The 23,178-nt window shown below is 40.9% G+C and overlaps 1 protein-coding gene across 3 annotated transcripts in view; it reads left to right on the top strand.

The window, feature by feature from the left end:
- The window catches only part of LOC128703876 (uncharacterized), a 110,507-nt gene extending 87,773 nt beyond the window's left edge, over positions 1 to 22,734 (top strand). Inside the window, exons 6-7 of one of the 3 annotated variants that reach the window (XR_011394689.1) lie at positions 2,027 to 2,112; positions 22,612 to 22,734. Coding sequence is in view for 1 of the 3 variants with exons in the window: in XM_070104922.1 (XP_069961023.1) it covers positions 17,396 to 17,432 (37 nt within the window). In the remaining 2 variants the exon portion in view is untranslated. Of the gene's footprint in view, positions 1 to 2,026; positions 2,113 to 17,395; positions 17,628 to 22,611 lie in introns of those variants that run through there. The other 2 variants (XR_011394690.1, XM_070104922.1) reach the window with 2 other exon arrangements.
- Positions 22,735 to 23,178: the final 444 nt, after the last annotated feature.

Genomic DNA, 23,178 nt, shown 5'->3' on the forward strand with positions numbered 1-23,178 from the left:
TTTCTTCTATGAGGGTGGAGTTTGGTTTAGTGACTTGCTCTCGAAGGCTATTGATGGTGTGCTCAGTTTCAGTGTGGCTGTTATTTTTACCTTCTAGGGTAGTGAATTCGTCAAGGATCGTTGGCAGCTTTGAGTTGTTGTACTTCCTGGGTGAGTAAGCCATTTGCTGTTCTTAATTCCTGCATTTCTTAAATTAATCTGGTGATCTGTTGGTCTTGTGCCTTGATGTATGCAGCCATCTCCAGATATTGCGGCTTCAGTTTATCGAATCCAAGGAAGGAGTTCACCTCTTTGCCTGGGGTGGTGGCCATGTTTGCTGATGTTCGGCGAGTGGTGTAGGGGCTGCGGTGGGTTGCGCCCTTCTTGCTTAGAGGAGGAGACGCTGTACTGGTAATAATGTTCCCTTCACCTGTGTTGTTGCGAGTCCTGGCTTGATCACTGGATTTTCTTCTGTTGTGCTGACACTTGACCATTGACAGTGGGTTCAGGCGGCTTGCTGAGTATTGGTAGTAGGCAGATGTAGAGAGGATTAGCTTCGCTTAACAGTGAGGCGAGTTGTTTGGTGACAACAAACCTTCTTTGTAGGTTGGTTCTTTTGGGTGTATTTCGGTGGCTTAGGTAATTTCTGCAGATGAATTATGTCGTTTTGGGTCTCCACATCACTAGTGTTGTGTGTGTCTTTGCTAGGCTGTTACAGGGTTGACAATCCTCAGGTGGTTGAAAAACAGAGGAGCAAAGACCTTGCTGCCGCTGCCGCTGAGTAATTAGCTCTATTTCAGTTTCATTTATTTTAACATCTGACTGGAGGCATTGTTTGACGTCAAAAATCATATAGACTTCTATATTAAGGGCGAGTTTGTTGGTACAGTAAAACTCATTAACAGACTAAGAGGGAGGAAAGTGTATGATAGTGCCACTTGTCTGTAACTCCCTAATGCTGAAACTACCATTTCATGATCGTCTTGTTGTGTTCTGAAGTAGTGGACTTAGTTCACTGATGCAGAGGACAACCAGACACTAAGAATGCAGGTATTGTAACCTGTAGTACTACAGTACAGTACTGTATAGTAATTTTATAGTACTCTGTATAATTTGCAGTAACGTTGCTTTTCTTTTCATTGTGGAGAGATGAGGTGTTGACTGCTCTGACCAAGTTAGAGAAACTGTAAAGCTCTGCCAGTGAAAATATTGTAGTCTGCCTGAAATGCCCCGGCATGATAGTGGCTTTCTTTGTACTTAACAAATCAAAATTATAATCTCACGTTGTAAACATTGCAGAGAAATAAAATCTTTATCTTTAGATAACCGAGACGACATAAATGGCCGAAATGACTTAGATTTCTGAGAACTGCATGTTTTCTCTTGCCACTTGCTTTATAAGCCATTGTTAATTGTGCTTGAACTTAATTGGTTCCTAGGTGGTGTTCGAACTGTGAAAAGTTCGATGTCCAAAGCAATATTTCCCCAGGCTTTAATTATCATTCTCACACTGGAGGATGTTGAACTGACTCTTGCGAAAGTCTCTGAGAGTTCAGCCATTGTCAGAGGGCACTTCAAAGCACTTTTGAAACAAGGCTTTCCTGTAAAGTTTTTACAACTGAATTGTAAACAGTCCGGCTTGTTCGCAGTCCAGAAAAATGTTCAAGGCTCCGCGCTCCAGAAAAGCATTCAAAGATTAGGTCCATTTTTTTCTGGACAAAATTGTTTGGAATTTGGTTCATTCAGGGTCCAGTATGTTCGAACACTGAGGTTCCACTGCATCTATTTCCGCTGGAGATGAGGCCTATTCTTGACTTCTGTTCATTATTATGCTTCTTCTTACTGGATCAGAGAGTTTGGAGAGCCTTGGGTTATTTTCTTTCTTATGTGGGCAGTGTATATTAATAAGTGTTAGTCTTGTCAGTATGCATGTTGTTTGAGATTTAGTGTCCTTTCCATTTTATGTTTAATGGTATTCATAAATACAATTGAATAATTGTGGGCAAAGGAGCCAAATAACCCTGACACCTTAAATATCCTATCCAAGATACAGTGCAATGACGTGAAACAGTAGCCAGCTCCTTGATAGAGAAGAACAAGCATAGAACAACTGCGACCGTCCAACACACTAAGGTGAACACACATTTCCTAAAACTGGTAAAATTAATTTTTTAGTGTCACGTATGATTTTTTGTGATATTAGAGATTAGAAAAAATGGTGGTGGTGAGTTGTCCTGTGTGATTATACTTACTTGTATTTTGAAGTGTTGTTGTGATTGTCGAGATATGATGGACAACAGAAGTACAGGTACCATCCGACTTACGACCAACCTTGGTTCCGACCAACTGGTCGTAAGTGAAAATGGATGTAAGTTGAGCCTTTGAAAATTGCCGACATACTAGGTAGGGCATAATGTCAAACCTTACCTATATAAACTACCTACATAGTACTGTAATGTAATGTACAATCATTATTTCATTCTTTTTACCATAATTTACTTCTATTGTTATATTTTAATTATTTATGTACTATATATAATGTATACATGGTAGTGATATGTATTGTAAATTTTACATCGCATACAGTATCATATGTTACTGTTATCTTTATGTATTGTCGACACAGTGGAATGGGAGAATACCACTGGTAGTGTCATCCTGCCAGAATGTAGTATAACCTATACCCTAAGTAAAGAGAAACAACTCTGGAACATGTGTAATACGTATCTGGCTAGCTGGCTGGCTGGGTGGGTGGGTGGGTGGCCGGGTGGGTGGTTGGCTGAGTGGCTGGCTGAGTGGCTGACCGAATGTGGCTGTCTCTATCTCTATATCTCTCTCTCTATCTCTCTCTCTCTCTCTCTATCTCTATCTCTATCTCTATCTATATCTCTCTCTCTCTCTCTCTCTCTCTCTCTCTCTCTCTCTCTCTCTCTCTCTCTCTCTCTCTCTCTCTCTCTCTCTCTCTCTCTCTCTCTCTCTCTATCTCTCTCTCTATCTCTCTCTCTATCTCTCTCTCTATCTCTCTCTCTATCTCTCTCTCTATATCTCTCTCTATATCTCTCTCTATCTCTCTCTCTATATCTCTCTCTATATCTCTCTCTATCTCTCTCTCTATCTCTCTCTATATCTCTCTCTATATCTCTCTCTATATCTCTCTCTATATCTCTCTCTATATCTCTCTCTATATCTCTCTCTATATCTCTCTCTATATCTCTCTCTATATCTCTCTATATCTCTCTCTATATCTCTCTATATCTCTCTATATCTCTCTATATCTCTCTCTCTCTCTCTCTATATCTCTCTCTCTATATCTCTCTATATCTCTCTATATCTCTCTATATCTCTCTATATCTCTCTCTCTCTCTATATATCTCTCTATATCTCTCTATATCTCTCTATATCTCTCTATATCTCTCTATATCTCTCTATATCTCTCTCTCTATATCTCTCTCTCTATATCTCTCTCTCTATATCTCTCTCTCTATATCTCTCTATATCTCTCTATCTCTATCTCTCTATCTCTATCTCTCTCTCTATCTCTCTCTATATCTCTCTATATCTCTCTATATCTCTCTCTATATCTCTCTATATCTCTCTCTATATCTCTCTCTATATCTCTCTCTATATCTCTCTCTCTCTCTCTCTCTCTCTCTCTCTCTCTCTCTCTCTCTCTCTCACACACACAAGTACACGTAAGTGAAGTTATCATACATAGTATAAATTACCTAGGATAACCCAAAAAATCCAGACAAAGTGCTGTACAGTGAATCTGTGCTTCAGTGCCCTAAATTAATAATAATAATTATTATTAAACTATAATACATATGTACTAATATTAATAATATTATTATTAAACTATAATACAATAATCGTGTCCACTCATTACTTACCTTAAAATATCTGTAGTCTTAATGTAGAGTGAGAAGTGAGTAAACAAGATTAAATGAATAAACGAGAGAGAGAGAGAGAGAGAGAGAGAGAGAGAGAGAGAGAGGGTAGAAGTTTCACGAGTTATGTAAACAAACGTTGTTGTTGTTACCAGCCCGGACATGAATGGTTTCTGTTCACTTTGTCAAGCCGACCAGAAAAACATCTCATATTTGCTAATTTATATGTTTATATATTATGTAGCATGTTTATTATATAATTTTGAAAAAATCATAGATGAATTAAGCAAAATGTTTATATTAACGTTTTATACACATTTAATGTGCCTCAGTGATTATTATTGTGTTATTTCATTATTAATATGGCATCTTCAAGACAAACTACACTCTTAATGAGTGGCTCTGAGACAGACAAGCAGACAGAAAGACACACACAGACACACACACAGGTAGACATAAAAACAGACACACAAGTAGACAGAAAGACAGACACACAAGTAGACAGGCAGATAGACACACAGAGATACACAGATATACAGGCAGACAGATATAGACAGGTTTATGTGCAACAGTGAAAACAAATAAGAGAGTTCAAGAGTAAGAGCCTTTCTTGCCACAATCTCCAGTGCAAGATTCAGACTTCATCTTAGGGGCCATGGTGAAATTTACTGTCTAGTTAGTACAGTTAATACAGTATGATGCTGCTGATAGGGCAGGGTTACTCAAACTGATGCTGCCTGTATGACGCATTGCTGCCGCGAGTATTGTCAAATATTGTACAGCGGTGTGCATCAGCCGACCCAGCCCAGCTGCACGGTCTTAAGTCGGATGGTAGGTGTACAGGTACCATCTGACTTACGACCGAGTTCGGTTCCGACAAACCGGTCGTAAGTCGAACCTTACTACTGAATATCAACATCACATTTTTGTAATGACTTTATTTTATTGTTTTATTTTGGTATTTCATTTTTTACTTTTTATGCTGTTAGTACTGTATTTTATACTGTAAGGTTTAGGATAAACACTGTGTACAATACAAACACTTGTTTATTTCCCAGAAATTTGGCACAGAAAACTCAGTCATAAGTCGAGTGGTCGTATGTCGAGCAGGTCGTAAGTCGGATGGTAGATGTACACATTTTAATGGTTTTGTTTGTGAAATGCTTCATCTTTGAACCTGTGTATTCCAACAAAGGAGCAGATCCTTTGTAAAGGATTAACCTTCTAACATCTCAGACAAGACTGAAGAATTTGAGCCAGCATAGGACTAGCTGTTTTTCACTGATTATAATATAGTAGATTTTGCAATTTCTTCATATACAGTGGACCCTCAACCAACGATATTAATCCGTTCCTGAGAGCTCATCGTTAGTCAAAATTATCGTTAGTCGAGTTAATTTTCCCCATAAAAAATAATGGAAATCAAATTAATCCGTTCCTGACACCCCAGAGTATTGAAAAAAAAAATTTGCCACATGAAATATTAATTTTAATACACACAAACTGAAGAAGACATGCACAGTTACATGACACTTACCTTTATTGAAGATCTGGTGATGATTGATGGGATGAGAGGAGGGGAGAGTGTGGATGGTGTTAGTGTTTAGAAGCGGAATCCCCTTCCATTAGGACTTGAGGTGTCAAGTCCTTTTCCGGGGTTACTTCTCTTCTTCTTTTAATGCCACTAGGACCAGCTTGAGAGTCACTGGACCTCTGTCGCACAAGATATCTGTCCATAGAGGCCTGTACCTCCCATTCCTTTATGACATTCCTAAAGTGTTTCACAACATTGTCAGTGTAATAGTCACCAGCATGGCTTGCAATAGCTATGTGAGGGTGATTTTCATCAAAAAAGGTTTGCACTTTAAGCCACATTGCACACATTTCCTTAATCTTTGAAATAGACAACTTCCTCAATTTCTCTATCCCCTCCTCCGGAGCAGTTTCCTCAGGTTTGGCCTCTTTCTGTTGAAGATGATCTTGCAGCTCATCATTGGTTAGTTCTTCATTGTCCTCCTCCACCAACTCTTCCACATCCTCCCCACTAACCTCTAACCCCAAGGACTTCCCCAATGCCACAATTGATTCCACAACTGGCATAGGCTTCCCAGGGTTAGCCTCAAATCCTTCAAAATCCCTTTTGTCTACACATTCTGGCCATAGTTTCTTCCAAGCAGAGTTCAAGGTCCTCTTAGTCACTTCCTCCCAAGCCTTACCTATAATGTTTACAGAATTGAGGATGCTAAAGTGATCTCTCCAAAACTCTCTTAGAGTCAGTTGAGTTTCTGAGGTCACTACAAAGCACCTTTCAAACATAGCTTTTGTGTAGAGTTTTTTGAAGTTTGCAATGACCTGCTGGTCCATGGGCTGCAGGAGAGGAGTGGTATAAGGAGGCAAAAACTTAACCTTAACGAAGCTCATGTCCCCAGAAAGTCGCTCTGTCACATCTGAAGGATGACCAGGAGCATTATCTAATACGTACCAGGAGGCACTTAAGGTCCAATTTATTTTCCAGGAGGTAGTTTTTCACATTGGTGGCAAATGCATGGTGTAACTAGTCATAGAAAAAGTCCCTAGTGACCCATGCCTTATTGTTTGCCCTCCACAGCACACAAATTAGCCTTGAGAACATTGTTTTGCCTGAAATCTCTGGGAGTTTCAGAGTGATACACCAATAAAGGATTCACTTTGCAATCACCACTAGCATTGGCACACATCAAAAGAGTAAGCCTGTCTTTCATAGGCTTATGTCCTGGGAGTGCCTTTTCCTCCTGGGTAATGTAGGTCCTGCTTGGCATTTTCTTCCAAAACAGGCCTGTTTTGTCACAATTAAACACTTGTTCAGGTTTCAGTTCTTCACTGTCTATGTACTCCTTGAATTCCTTCACATATTTTTCAGCCGGTGCTATTATTTAATAAATGTATGGAAGAGGGTAAGGTACCTAGGGATTGGCAGAGAGCATGCATAGTTCCTTTGTATAAAGGCAAAGGGGACAAAAGAGAGTGCAAAAATTATAGGGGGATAAGTATAGGTAGTAGGTTGGTAGACAGCAACCACCCAGGGAAGTACTACCGTCCTGCCAGATGACTGTGAAACAAAAACCTGTAACTGTTTTGCATGATGGTAGGATTGCTGGTTTCTTTTTCTGTCTCATAAACACGCTAGATAACAGGGATATCTTGCTACTCCTACTTACACTTTGGTCACACTTCACAGACACGCACATGCATATATATATATACATACATCTAGGTTTTTCTCCTTTTTCTAAATAGCTCTTGTTCTTTTTTATTTCTTCTATTGTCCATGGGGAAGTGGAAAAGAATCTTTCCTCCGTAAGCCATGCGTGTCGTATGAGGCGACTAAAATGCCGGGAGCAATGGGCTAGTAACCCCTTCTCCTGTATACATTTACTAAAAAAGAGAAGAAGAAAAACTTTATAAAACTGGGATGCTTAAATGTGCTTGGATGTAGTGCGGATGACAAGAAACAGATGATTGCTGATGTTATGAATGAAAAGAAGTTGGATGTCCTGGCTCTAAGCGAAACAAAGCTGAAGGGGGTAGGAGAGTTTCAGTGGGGGGAAATAAATGGGATTAAATCTGGAGTATCTGAGAGAGTTAGAGCAAAGGAAGGGGTAGCAGTAATGTTAAATGATCAGTTATGGAAGGAGAAAAGAGAATATGAATGTGTAAATTCAAGAATTATGTGGATTAAAGTAAAGGTTGGATGCGAGAAGTGGGTCATAATAAGCGTGTATGCACCTGGAGAAGAGAGGAATGCAGAGGAGAGAGAGAGATTTTGGGAGATGTTAAGTGAATGTATAGGAGCCTTTGAACCAAGTGAGAGAGTAATTGTGGTAGGGGACCTGAATGCTAAAGTAGGAGAAACTTTTAGAGAGGGTGTGGTAGGTAAGTTTAGGGTGCCAGGTGTAAATGATAATGGGAGCCCTTTGATTGAACTTTGTATAGAAAGGGGTTTAGTTATAGGTAATACATAATTTAAGATAAAGAGGATAAATAAGTATACACGATATGATGTAGGGCGAAATGACAGTAGTTTGTTGGATTATGTATTGGTAGATAAAAGACTGTTGAGTAGACTTCAGGATGTACATGTTTATAGAGGGGCCACAGATATATCAGATCACTTTCTAGTTGTAGCTACACTGAGAGTAAAAGGTAGATGGGATACAAGGAGAATAGAAGCATCAGGGAAGAGAGAGGTGAAGGTTTATAAACTAAAAGAGGAGGCAGTTAGTGTAAGATATAAGCAGCTATTGGAGGATAGATGGGCTAATGAGAGCATAGGCAATGGGGTCGAAGAGGTATGGGGTAGGTTTAAAAATGTAGTGTTAGAGTGTTCAGCAGAAGTTTGTGGTTACAGGAAAGTGGGTGCAGGAGGGAAGAGGAGCGATTGGTGGAATGATGATGTAAAGAGAGTAGTAAGGGAGAAAAAGTTAGCATATGAGAAGTTTTTACAAAGTAGAAGTGATGCAAGGAGGGAAGAGTATATGGAGAAAAAGAGAGAGGTTAAGAGAGTGGTGAAGCAATGTAAAAAGAGAGCAAATGAGAGAGTGGGTGAGATGTTATCAACAAATTTTGTTGAAAATAAGAAAAAGTTTTGGAGTGAGATTAACAAGTTAAGAAAGCCTAGAGAACAAATGGATTTGTCAGTTAAAAATAGGAGAGGAGAGTTATTAAATGGAGAGTTAGAGGTATTGGGAAGATGGAGGGAATATTTTGAGGAATTGTTAAATGTTGATGAAGATAGGGAAGCTGTGATTTCGTGTATAGGGCAAGGAGGAATAACATCTTGTAGGAGTGAGGAAGAGTCAGTTGTGAGTGTGGGGGAAGTTCGTGAGGCAGTAGGTAAAATGAAAGGGGGTAAGGCAGCCGGGATTGATGGGATAAAGATAGAAATGTTAAAAGCAGGTGGGGATATAGTTTTGGAGTGGTTGGTGCAATTATTTAATAAATGTATGGAAGAGGGTAAGGTACCTAGTGATTGGCAGAGAGCATGCATAGTTCCTTTGTATAAAGGCAAAGGGGATAAAAGAGAGTGCAAAAATTATAGGGGGATAAGTCTGTTGAGTGTACCTGGTAAAGTGTATGGTAGAGTTATAATTGAAAGAATTAAGAGTAAGACGGAGAATAAGATAGCAGATGAACAAGGAGGCTTTAGGAAAGGTAGGGGGTGTGTGGACCAGGTGTTTACAGTGAAACATATAAGTGAACAGTATTTAGATAAGGCTAAAGAGGTCTTTGTGGCATTTATGGATTTGGAAAAGGCGTATGACAGGGTGGATAGGGGGGCAATGTGGCAGATGTTGCAAGTGTATGGTGTAGGAGGTAGGTTACTGAAAGCAGTGAAGAGTTTTTACGAGGATAGTGAGGCTCAAGTTAGAGTATGTAGGAAAGAGGGAAATTTTTTCCCAGTAAAAGTAGGCCTTAGACAAGGATGTGTGATGTCACCGTGGTTGTTTAATATATTTATAGATGGGGTTGTAAGAGAAGTAAATGCGAGGGTCTTGGCAAGAGGCGTGGAGTTAAAAGATAAAGAATCACACACAAAGTGGGAGTTGTCACAGCTGCTCTTTGCTGATGACACTGTGCTTTTGGGAGATTCTGAAGAGAAGCTGCAGAGATTGGTGGATGAATTTGGTAGGGTGTGCAAAAGAAGAAAATTAAAGGTGAATACCGGAAAGAGTAAGGTTATGAGGATAACAAAAAGATTAGGTGATGAAAGATTGAATATCAGATTGGAGGGAGAGAGTATGGAGGAGGTGAACGTATTCAGATATTTGGGAGTGGACGTGTCAGCGGATGGGTCTATGAAAGATGAGGTGAATCATAGAATTGATGAGGGAAAAAGAGTGAGTGGTGCACTTAGGAGTCTGTGGAGACAAAGAACTTTGTCCTTAGAGGCAAAGAGGGGAATGTATGAGAGTATAGTTTTACCAACGCTCTTATATGGGTGTGAAGCGTGGGTGATGAATGTTGCAGCGAGGAGAAGGCTGGAGGCAGTGGAGATGTCATGTCTGAGGGCAATGTGTGGTGTGAATATAATGCAGAGAATTCGTAGTTTGGAAGTTAGGAGGAGGTGCGGGATTACCAAAACTGTTATCCAGAGGGCTGAGGAAGGGTTGTTGAGGTGGTTCGGACATGTAGAGAGAATGGAGCGAAACAGAATGACTTCAAGAGTGTATCAGTCTGTAGTGGAAGGAAGGCGGGGTAGGGGTCGGCCTAGGAAGGGTTGGAGGGAGGGGGTAAAGGAGGTTTTGTGTGCGAGGGGCTTGGACTTCCAGCAGGCATGCGTGAGCGTGTTTCATAGGAGTGAATGGAGACAAATGGTTTTTAATACTTGACGTGCTGTTGGAGTGTGAGCAAAGTAACATTTATGAAGGGATTCAGGGAAACCGGCAGGCCGGACTTGAGTCCTGGAGATGGGAAGTACAGTGCGTGCACTCTGAAGGAGGGGTGTTAATGTTGCAGTTTAAAAACTGTAGTGTAAAGCACCCTTCTGGCAAGACAGTGATGGAGTGAATGATGGTGAAAGTTTTTCTTTTTCCGGCCACCCTGCCTTGGTGGGAATCGGCCGGTGTGACAATAAAAAAAAAAAACAAAAAAAAAAAATAATAATTTTTCAGCTGCTTTGTGGTCCGAACTGGCAGCCTCACCATGCCTTATCACACTATGTATGCCACTACGCTTCTTAAATCTCTCAAACCAACCTTTGCTGGCCTTAAATTCACTACATCACCACTAGTTGCAGGCATTTTTCTAATTAAATTGTCATGCAACTTTCTAGCCTTTTCACATATGATCGCTTGAGAGATTCTATCTCCTGCTATCTGTTTTTCGTTTATCCACACCAATAACAGTCTCTCAACATCTTCTATCACTTCCAATCTCTGTTTCGAAAACAAAGTTGCACCTTTGGCAAGAACAGCTTCCTTGATTGTCGTTTTCTTGGCCACAATAGTAGCGATGGTTGATTGGGGTTTTGTGTACAACCTGGCCAACTCGGAGACACGCACTCCACTTTCATACTTAGCAATGATCTCTTTCTTCATATCCATAGTAATTCTCACACTTTTTGCTGTAGGGTTGGCACTAGAAGCTTTCTTGGGGCCCATGGTGACTTATTTTGCAGGTGCAATCACTAAAAAGGCTGTGATAATATGAAATGTTCCAATTGTATGTTTGGAAGCGACCACGGTGGCTGGCTTGTAAACACTGGCACCCACGGGACAAGTGAGGCGGGCTCAGGCTGCACGTGGACGTGTCTCGAACGAATCGCGTTGAGCGAGTTTATTAGCGCTAGCCCAGGCAAAATTTTTGCATTAAAATGTATCACTAGGTGGATTTAACGTTATGTGACGCGTTCGTTAGGCGAGGGTCCACTGTACATAATAACTAATTAAAACTAGATAAGAGAATAGTACATAGTAATTATACTTAAAACTAAACATAGAATAGTGGTTAGCTGTTTTACAATCTTACTTGGACCTAATAAATCTTATGTATACTTAGTACAAAATCTAATTTACAAGGAATGGTGCAGGTGGTAATATTTTATGGAATGGCAGAATTAAAAGCCAGGAGGTCTCATGATAAAACTAGTCGGTAGATGTTTGGTTGATTTGGTTAATATTGTGAGATAAGATGATTTTTTAGCAGAGTCCTAAATTTATAAGCTGCCCGAGGATCCTTGACCTGTTCTGGTAGCGAGTTCCAGATCTTCGGGCCTTTTATGTGCATAGCGTTCTTGCATAGTGAGAGTCTTGAGGGATGTTGAAAAGTGCCTTATGTCTTGTGTTGTAACTGTGCATTCTGTTGTAACTGTCGAGTAGTAGTCTTAGGGGAGTTTTTACAGTGGAGTTTAAAGTTCTGTGTATGTAGTAGGCACAATAATAAGAGTGTATGTCTTGTATATTTAGCAATTTGAGTCTTAAAAAGTGGTGGGGTGTGCTGTCTAGCACAGGAGCTGATTATCACCTGCACAGCAGCTTTTTGTTGGATTATTAATGGTCTAAGGTGGTTGGCTGTGGTAGAGCCCCAGGCACAAATACCATAGGTGAGGTAAGGATATATCAGAGAGTGGTACAAGGTAAGGAGAGTCGTTTGTGGTACATAGTAGGAGAAGACCTAGAAATTTGCCCTCCGTGTGTCTTGATATAGGGGAACCATTTAACAGTATGTTGAGTTGAATATTTGAGGCTCTGTTGCCAAATAGCATGAAGTAAGTTTTGTCTGTGTTGAGTGTGAGTGTCATCATCCAAGCATATATCTTTAGCAGTTCATTGTTTACAGTGTTTCCAAGCACAGTTGGGTCTGAATGGGAGTAGACAAATGTAGTGTCATCTGCGAATAGAACTGGTGTAAGGAGTTGGGATGCATTGGGGAGATCATTGATGTAGATGAGACAGAGGAGTGGGCCTAGGACACTACCTTGGGGTACTCCTACAGCTACAGGTTGGATAGCGGAGTTGACTCCATTTGCATGTACATACTGGTGTCTGTCGTTAAGATAGGATTTTAGGTAGTCAAGAGAATGTCCTCTTATGCCATAATGATTCAGTTTGAGGTGCAAGAGATTGTGGTCAACTGTGTCAAACGCTTTTTGTAGGTCGATAAAGAGCCCCAGGGGATATTCATTTTTATTGAGAGCTGTGTATATTATTAGGTCCAAACTGGCATGGGTTAAGTATGTTGTTGGATGTTAGGTAGGAGTAAAGTCACTTGTGTATTATTTTTTCAGATATCTTGGATAGTAAGGGTAAGTTTGATATTGGTCTGTAATTGTTCAAATCAGTTGGATCTCCACCTTTGTGGATCGGGGTGACAATTGCTGTCTTGAGCATAGATTGGAAGGTTGAGGATGCCATAGATTTGTTAAACATTGTTGCAAAAATGGTTGACAGCTCTGGTGCAGTTTTATGTATGAATGGCGGTAAGTCGTCTAGCTCACCTGATTTGTTTTTAATGATTTAATGATGAGCGAGACTTCAGTGGGATTAGTTGGAGCTAGAAATAGAGTATTTGGATAGTTGCCAGTGAGGTACTCGCTTGGATGGGGATGCCCGGGTGTTGTGCATGTGTCATTTTATCCTGTCGGTATTATATACATTTCTTGTACTACTACTACTACTACTACTACTACTACTACCTCCACCTCTTCCTGCCTATATATAGCCGTCCTGCTCCACCTCTGTTAGTGTGACTTTGTCAATGGTCCAAGTTGGACCGAAACGTCGTCGTAAGCTTCTCTCTTTTATGTGCGGGTTATTTGTGTATCGTTCCAGTCACGGTATTGTGCCTTTTTGTTATTTATTTAGTTATTTAGTTATTTATTTGAACTAGGGATTTGACTCTCCAGCTTTGATCCTACAGTAGAGAAGAAGACATTAAATTTGTCAGCCGTGTCTATAGGTTGCATGTGAGGTTCATCTGGTTTAGTTAAGTCTCTCTATCTATTTCCAGTCGGTTTCCTTGAGAGCAAAATTTTGGAGAGGGTTTGCCAGGTACTTTTCATGTCACCTTTCACTTCACTAAATCTATTTTCATAATACACATGCTTTGATTTACGTATTAGTTTTGTTAGTATTGATGTACAGTGGACCCCCGCATAACGATTACCTCCGAATGCGACCAATTATGTAAGTGTATTTATGTAGGTGCGTTTGTACATGTATGTTTGGGGGTCTGAAATGGATTAATCTACTTCACAATATTCCTTATGGGAATAAATTCGGTCAGTACTGGCACCTGAACATACTTATGGAGTGAAAAAATATCGTTAACCGGGGGTCCACTGTATATCTTTTAGTAAATTCTTTAGTAATTAAGCCTAATATGAACTGTTTTTCAATTTGGTGTTTTTTATTAATAGATTTGAGGATACTTCTAGTTAGCCATGGGCTGTTTAGCCTCTTTTCTGTGATCTGTTTCGTTTTGATTGGGCAATGTTTGTTGTAGATTATTATTATTATTATAATAAAAAAAGAAGCGCTAAGCCACAAGGGCTATACAGCGCTGCTGTTTGTTGTAGAGGCTTATGGTTTTATGTAAAAAAAATTTGATATCTTTATCGATATTACTGTCATCTAGCTCTCTCTGCCAATCATTGGCACCTACAGATAGTTTTAGGTTGTTTATCAATGTCTCGTCATGCAGGCGAAATGAGATCTTTCTTGTTCCTTGAGGCAGTTTAGATAAGTTGGTTATGAAAAAGGTAGGATAGTGGTCTGTGGTGTTATCTGTGATTACACCTGCTTGTAGTTGTCTGTGGTGTTATCTGTGATTACACCTGCTTGTAGTTGTCTGTGGTGTTATCTGTGATTACACCTGCTTGTAGTTGTCTGTGGTGTTATCTGTGATTACACCTGCTTGTAGTTGTCTGTGGTGTTATGTGTGATTACACCTGCTTGTAGTGGTCTGTGGTGTTATCTGTGATTACACCTGCTTGTAGTGGTCTGTGGTGTTATCTGTGATTACACCTGCTTGTAGTGGTCTGGTGTTATCTGTGATTACACCTGCTTGTAGTTGTCTGTGGTGTTATGTGTGATTACACCTGCTTGTAGTGGTCTGTGGTGTTATCTGTGATTACACCTGCTTGTAGTGGTCTGTGGTGTTATCTGTGATTACACCTGCTTGTAGTGGTCTGTGGTGTTATCTGTGATTACACCTGCTTGTAGTGGTCTGTGGTGTTATCTGTGATTACACCTGCTTGTAGTGGTCTGGTGTTATCTGTGATTACACCTGCTTGTAGTGGCCTGTGGTGTTATCTGTGATTACACCTGCTTGTAGTGGTCTGGTGTTATCTGTGATTACACCTGCTTGTAGTGGTCTGTGGTGTTATCTGTGATTACACCTGCTTGTAGTGGTCTGTGGTGTTATCTGTGATTACACCTGCTTGTAGTGGTCTGTGGTGTTATCTGTGATTACACCTGCTTGTAGTGGTCTGTGGTGTTATCTGTGATTATAACTGCTTGTAATGGTCTGTGGTGTTATCTGTGATTACACCTGCTTGTAGTGGTCTGGTGTTATCTGTGATTACACCTGCTTGTAGTGGTCTGTGGTGTTATCTGTGATTACAACTGCTTGTAGTGGTCTGTGGTGTTATCTGTGATTACAACTGCTTGTAGTGGTCTGTGGTGTTATCTGTGATTACAACTGCTTGTAGTGGTCTGTGGTGTTATCTGTGATTACAACTGCTTGTAGTGGTCTGTGGTGTTATCTGTGATTACACCTGCTTGTAGTGGCCTGTGGTGTTATCTGTGATTACAACTGCTTGTAGTGGTCTGTGGTGTTATCTGTGATTACAACTGCTTGTAGTGGTCTGTGGTGTTATCTGTGATTACACCTGCTTGTAGTGGTCTGTGGTGTTATCTGTGATTACAACTGCTTGTAGTGGTCTGTGGTGTTATCTGTGATTACAACTGCTTGTAGTGGTCTGTGGTGTTATCTGTGATTACAACTGCTTGTAGTGGTCTGTGGTGTTATCTGTGATTACAACTGCTTGTAGTGGTCTGTGGTGTTATCTGTGATTACAACTGCTTGTAGTGCTCTGTGGTGTTATCTGTGATTACAACTGCTTGTAGTGGTCTGTGGTGTTATCTGTGATTACACCTGCTTGTAGTGGTCTGTGGTGTTATCTGTGATTACAACTGCTTGTAGTGGTCTGTGGTGTTATCTGTGATTACAACTGCTTGTAGTGGTCTGTGGTGTTATCTGTGATTACAACTGCTTGTAGTGGTCTGTGGTGTTATCTGTGATTACAACTGCTTGTAGTGGTCTGTGGTGTTATCTGTGATTACAACTGCTTGTAGTGGGGATATGTTGGTCCAGATATGGTCGAGTAACGAGGCACTAGTGTCAGAGATTCTTGATGGCTTTGTTATAGAGTGTAGCAACAAGCTGATGGCTTTGTTATAGAGGGTAGCAACAAGCTGATGGCTTTGTTATAGAGGGTAGCAACAAGCTGATGGCTTTGTTATAGAGGGTAGCAACAAGCTGATGGCTTTGTTATAGAGTGTAGCAACAAGCTGATGGCTTTGTTATAGAGGGTAGCAACAAGCTGATGGCTTTGTTATAGAGGGTAGCAACAAGCTGATGGCTTTGTTATAGAGGGTAGCAACAAGCTGATGGCTTTGTTATAGAGGGTATCAACAAGCTGATGGCTTTGTTATAGAGGGTAGCAACAAGCTGATGGCTTTGTTATAGAGGGTAGCAACAAGCTGATGGCTTTGTTATAGAGGGTAGCAACAAGCTGTTCTTCATAGCACTTGTGAAATCAACTACTGGAGGCTCGGTTGCTTGGATAACGTTGATGTTGAAATCTAGTGCTAGTATCATATGGTGTTTATTCAACTCTGACTCAGTTATCATGTTTCTAAGATTATTGTTATAGGTTTCTTAAGCATTCTTGATGTGAATTTAGCTGTTATTTATTCACAGATAACATTAGCTATTGATTATCATTATTGGGTAATTGTCACTGATACCATTAGCTATTATCATTATTGGGTAATTGTCACTGATACCATTAGCTATTATCATTATTGGGTAATTGTCACTGATACCATTAGCTATTATCATTATTGGGTAATTGTCACTGATACCATTAGCTATTGATAATCATAATTGGGTAATTGTCACTGATACCATTAGCTATTGATAATCATAATTGGGTAATTGTCACTGATACCATTAGCTATTGATTATGATTATTGGGTAATTGTCACTGATACCATTAGCTATTGATAATCATAATTGGTAATTGTCACTGATACCATTAGCTATTGATAATCATAATTGGTAATTGTCACTGATACCATTAGCTATTGATAATCATAATTGGTAATTGTCACTGATACCATTAGCTATTATCATTATTGGGTAATTGTCACTGATACCATTAGCTATTGATAATCATAATTGGTAATTGTCACTGATACCATTAGCTATTGATAATCATAATTGGGTAATTGTCACTGATACCATTAGCTATTGATTATGATTATTGGGTAATTGTCACTGATACCATTAGCTATTGATAATCATAATTGGTAATTGTCACTGATACCATTAGCTATTGATAATCATAATTGGTAATTGTCACTGATACCATTAGCTATTGATAATCATAATTGGGTAATTGTCACTGATACCATTAGCTATTGATAATCATAATTGGGTAATTGTCACTGATACCATTAGCTATTGATTATCATTATTGGGTAATTGTCACTGATACCATTAGCTATCGATTATGATTATTGGGTAATTGTCACTGATACCATTAGCTATTGATTATCATTATTGGGTAATTGTCACTGATACCATTAGCTATTGATTATCATTATTGGGTAATTGTCACTGATACCATTAGCTATTGATAATCATAATTGGGTAATTGTCACTGATACCATTAGCTATTGATAATCATTATTGGGTAATTGTCACTGATACCATTAGCTATTGATAATCATTATTGGCTAATTCTCACTGATAACATTATTCAGTTTTCAGGCATCTGTCGTTGCCAGCAGAATTAGCTGATACCCGACACCAGTACCTTGACACACCTAGTATCATTTCATGTTTCGCCATTGGCTTTTCAGTTCAGTCTTTGTATTGATCTGACAATACCATTGACTGGCAAAAACATCTTCAAATAAAGATACCCAGGTATTTTGCATTTAATTTCTCATCGCTGAAGTAAGTCAAACAATGCAAAATGTTTAAAAACCGTAACATGATTATTAGTTTGCAAAATGGGTAGGATTCAAACCCTTGTTAAGTCTTAAAATTAGGAGGCCAGTGCTCTAACTACTGTACCATGCTGGCCGAATAAGAGTCATCCAACTACGTACAGTGGAACCTCAAAAATCGAACTGTTCCCAACACAACCAATTATGTAAGTGTATTTTTGTAAGTGCTTTTATAAGTGCATTTTTGAGGGTCTGATGGGAATAAATTAATTCGTTAAAGGCACTCGAACAGCCTTCTGGACCAAAGAAAGTTCGATATTTGAGGTTCCATGTATATTCCTGTATCCTAGGAAGGTTAGCACGGGTCACCATTCTGGCCATAAATGATTCAGTGATTATATCATTTTTGTAACTCATGGGGTGTGTCACGATGCTGCTGAAATGATCTTGATCCAGGGAATTAGAGCTGCTCTCCCCTTCTTTAGATGAAACCTGGGTGCTTTCCATTTCCCAGGTGCTATACGATCTTACCTACCATTCCTCAGGTGCTAGAGGATCTTACCTACCATTCCTCAGGTGCTAGAGGATCTTACCTATCATTCCTCAGGTGCTAGAGGATCTTACCTATCATTCCTCAGGTGCTAGAGGATCTTACCTATCATTCCTCAGGTGCTAGAGGATCTTACCTATCATTCCTCAGGTGCTGGAGGATCTTACCTATCATTCCTCAGGTGCTAGAGGATCTTACCTATCATTCCTCAGGTGCTGGAGGATCTTACCTATCATTCCTCAGGTGCTGGAGGATCTTACCTATCATTCCTCAGGTGCTGGAGGATCTTACCTATCATTCCTCAGGTGCTGGAGGATCTTACCTATCATTCCTCAGGTGCTAGAGGATCTTACCTATCATTCCTCAGGTGCTAGAGGATCTTACCTATCATTCCTCAGGTGCTAAAGGATCTTACCTACCATTCCTCAGGTGCTAGAGGATCTTACCTACCATTCCTCAGGTGCTGGAGGATCTTACCTATCATTCCTCAGGTGCTGGAGGATCTTACCTATCATTCCTCAGGTGCTAAAGGATCTTACCTATCATTCCTCAGGTGCTAGAGGATCTTACCTATCATTCCTCAGGTGCTAAAGGATCTTACCTACCATTCCTCAGGTGCTAGAGGATCTTACCTACCATTCCTCAGGTGCTAGAGGATCTTACCTATCATTCCTCAGGTGCTAGAGGATCTTACCTATCATTCCTCAGGTGCTAGAGGATCTTACCTATCATTCCTCAGGTGCTAGAGGATCTTACCTATCATTCCTCAGGTGCTAGAGGATCTTACCTATCATTCCTCAGGTGCTAGAGGATCTTACCTATCATTCCTCAGGTGCTGGAGGATCTTACCTATCATTCCTCAGGTGCTGGAGGATCTTACCTATCATTCCTCAGGTGCTAGAGGATCTTACCTATCATTCCTCAGGTGCTAGAGGATCTTACCTATCATTCCTCAGGTGCTAGAGGATCTTACCTATCATTCCTCAGGTGCTGGAGGATCTTACCTATCATTCCTCAGGTGCTAGAGGATCTTACCTATCATTCCTCAGGTGCTGGAGGATCTTACCTATCATTCCTCAGGTGCTAGAGGATCTTACCTACCATTCCTCAGGTGCTAGAGGATCTTACCTATCATTCCTCAGGTGCTAGAGGATCTTACCTATCATTCCTCAGGTGCTAGAGGATCTTACCTATCATTCCTCAGGTGCTAGAGGATCTTACCTATCATTCCTCAGGTGCTGGAGGATCTTACCTATCATTCCTCAGGTGCTAGAGGATCTTACCTATCATTCCTCAGGTGCTGGAGGATCTTACCTATCATTCCTCAGGTGCTGGAGGATCTTACCTATCATTCCTCAGGTGCTGAGAGGATCTTACCTATCATTCCTCAGGTGCTAGAGAGGATCTGACCTATCATTCCTCAGGTGCTAGAGGATCTTACCTATCATTCCTCAGGTGCTAGAGGATCTTACCTATCATTCCTCAGGTGCTAGAGGATCTTACCTATCATTCCTCAGGTGCTAGAGGATCTTACCTATCATTCCTCAGGTGCTAGAGGATCTTACCTATCATTCCTCAGGTGCTAGAGGATCTTACCTATCATTCCTCAGGTGCTAGATGATCTTACGTATCATAACTCAGGTGCTAGAGGATCTTACCTATCATTCCTCAGGTGCTAGAGGATCTTACCTATCATTCCTCAGGTGCTAGAGGATCTTACCTATCATTCCTCAGGTGCTAGAGGATCTTACCTATCATTCCTCAGGTGCTGGAGGATCTTACCTATCATTCCTCAGGTGCTAGAGGATCTTACCTACCATTCCTCAGGTGCTAGAGGATCTTACCTATCATTCCTCAGGTGCTAGAGGATCTTACCTATCATTCCTCAGGTGCTGGAGGATCTTACCTATCATTCCTCAGGTGCTAGAGGATCTTACCTATCATTCCTCAGGTGCTAGAGGATCTTACCTATCATTCCTCAGGTGCTGGAGGATCTTACCTATCATTCCTCAGGTGCTAGAGGATCTTACCTATCATTCCTCAGGTGCTAGAGGATCTTACCTATCATTCCTCAGGTGCTAGAGGATCTTACCTATCATTCCTCAGGTGCTGGAGGATCTTACCTATCATTCCTCAGGTGCTAGAGGATCTTACCTATCATTCCTCAGGTGCTAGAGGATCTTACCTATCATTCCTCAGGTGCTAGAGGATCTTACCTATCATTCCTCAGGTGCTAGAGGATCTTACCTATCATTCCTCAGGTGCTAGAGGATCTTACCTATCATTCCTCAGGTGCTAGAGGATCTTACCTATCATTCCTCAGGTGCTAGAGGATCTTACCTATCATTCCTCAGGTGCTGGAGGATCTTACCTATCATTCCTCAGGTGCTAGAGGATCTTACCTACCATTCCTCAGGTGCTAGAGGATCTTACCTATCATTCCTCAGGTGCTAGAGGATCTTACCTATCATTCCTCAGGTGCTGGAGGATCTTACCTATCATTCCTCAGGTGCTAGAGGATCTTACCTACCATTCCTCAGGTGCTAGAGGATCTTACCTATCATTCCTCAGGTGCTGGAGGATCTTACCTATCATTCCTCAGGTGCTGGAGGATCTTACCTATCATTCCTCAGGTGCTAGGATCTTACCTATCATTCCTCAGGTGCTGGAGGATCTTACCTATCATTCCTCAGGTGCTAGAGGATCTTACCTACCATTCCTCAGGTGCTGGAGGATCTTACCTATCATTCCTCAGGTGCTGGAGGATCTTACCTATCATTCCTCAGGTGCTAGAGGATCTTACCTATCATTCCTCAGGTGCTAGAGGATCTTACCTATCATTCCTCAGGTGCTAGAGGATCTTACCTATCATTCCTCAGGTGCTAGAGGATCTTACCTATCATTCCTCAGGTGCTAGAGGATCTTACCTATCATTCCTCAGGTGCTAGAGGATCTTACCTATCATTCCTCAGGTGCTAGAGGATCTTACCTATCATTCCTCAGGTGCTAGAGGATCTTACCTATCATTCCTCAGGTGCTGGAGGATCTTACCTATCATTCCTCAGGTGCTAGAGGATCTTACCTACCATTCCTCAGGTGCTAGAGGATCTTACCTATCATTCCTCAGGTGCTGGAGGATCTTACCTATCATTCCTCAGGTGCTAGAGGATCTTACCTATCATTCCTCAGGTGCTGGAGGATCTTACCTATCATTCCTCAGGTGCTAGAGGATCTTACCTATCATTCCTCAGGTGCTGGAGGATCTTACCTATCATTCCTCAGGTGCTGGAGGATCTTACCTATCATTCCTCAGGTGCTAGAGGATCTTACCTACCATTCCTCAGGTGCTAGAGGATCTTACCTATCATTCCTCAGGTGCTAGAGGATCTTACCTATCATTCCTCAGGTGCTAGAGGATCTTACCTATCATTCCTCAGGTGCTAGAGGATCTTACCTATCATTCCTCAGGTGCTAGAGGATCTTACCTATCATTCCTCAGGTGCTGGAGGATCTTACCTATCATTCCTCAGGTGCTAGAGGATCTTACCTACCATTCCTCAGGTGCTAGAGGATCTTACCTACCATTCCTCAGGTGCTAGAGGATCTTACCTACCATTCCTCAGGTGCTAGAGGATCTTACCTATCATTCCTCAGGTGCTAGAGGATCTTACCTATCATTCCTCAGGTGCTAGAGGATCTTACCTACCATTCCTCAGGTGCTAGAGGATCTTACCTATCATTCCTCAGGTGCTAGAGGATCTTACCTATCATTCCTCAGGTGCTAGAGGATCTTACCTATCATTCCTCAGGTGCTAGAGGATCTTACCTATCATTCCTCAGGTGCTAGAGGATCTTACCTACCATTCCTCAGGTGCTAGAGGATCTTACCTATCATTCCTCAGGTGCTAGAGGATCTTACCTACCATTCCCCAGGTGCTACAGGACTCTTACAGGTTTAGCACATCACCAGGAATTTAATAATGGAGATACATATAAAATATCCCATTATTATGTCAAGTTGTCATTACCCTAATTTGCCCATTTAAGGATTTTGTTCATGGATATTAGTGGAGTGTCTTAATTGACTGTTAGGCATTTTTTTGCAAATATATTTGAAATATTTCATCCAAAACTGCAGAGCATGTACCATGTAGGCCATTTTCACGCACTTTTTTTAAATGCATTTCCAAAATCCAGCAAAGATGAAAACAATGGATGTGTTTCGTTATGCTTGTTGTCCCGTTCACCTACCTAGCAAGTAGGTACCTGGGGTATTAGTCGACTGGTGTGGATTGCATCCTGCGGGACAAGATTGAGGACCCCAGTGGAAGTAAGACAAACAGTCCTCGATGACGCACTGACTTTCTTGGATTATCCTGGGGGGCTAACCCTCTGGGGATAACAATCCGAACAAAATCTTATCTCTAGAGCTTTAAAAGAGTGTATTGTAGTAATTTTCTTATCAATTTCTATTTAGGAACATTGAGGCATCACCATGGGGTGTGCTCGAGACACTGAGCATCCCGGGCCTGGAAGATATACTGGAAGATCAATCAACCGGTGAAGCTACAGACAGTAATGCAGTTCAGCAAATTGTCCGGTGAGTTTAGAATTAAATTTTAATTTCTATTTCTTGGACAGGTGCTCCTTGACTTACAATGGAGTTACGTTCCGCCCTAAGTCGAAGATATTGGAAGTCGAAGATATCAGAAGTCAAAGATGTTGGAAGTCAGATATATCAGAAGGCAACAATATCGGAAGTCGAAGATATCAGAAGTCAAAGATATCTAAAGTCGAATATGAATATATGATAAATAAGTAAATAACTACTGTCACAGAATAAGCAATTATTATTATTATTATAATCAAAAAGAAGCGCTAAGCCATAAGGGCTATACAGCGCTGCAGGGTAGGGAAGGAAGCGAGGGTATTGGGCGGCAGAAGGGAGGAGGGATGATCAGTAGGTTACAGAAAACAGCGGGGCAGGGGATAGTGCAGGGTAGAGGGTAGCAAGAGATCGAGGTAGAAAGGGCTGAAGGTATCA

This window comes from Cherax quadricarinatus, chromosome 95 (assembly GCF_038502225.1).
Source record: "Cherax quadricarinatus isolate ZL_2023a chromosome 95, ASM3850222v1, whole genome shotgun sequence".
NCBI classification, from domain to species: Eukaryota; Metazoa; Arthropoda; class Malacostraca; order Decapoda; family Parastacidae; genus Cherax; species Cherax quadricarinatus.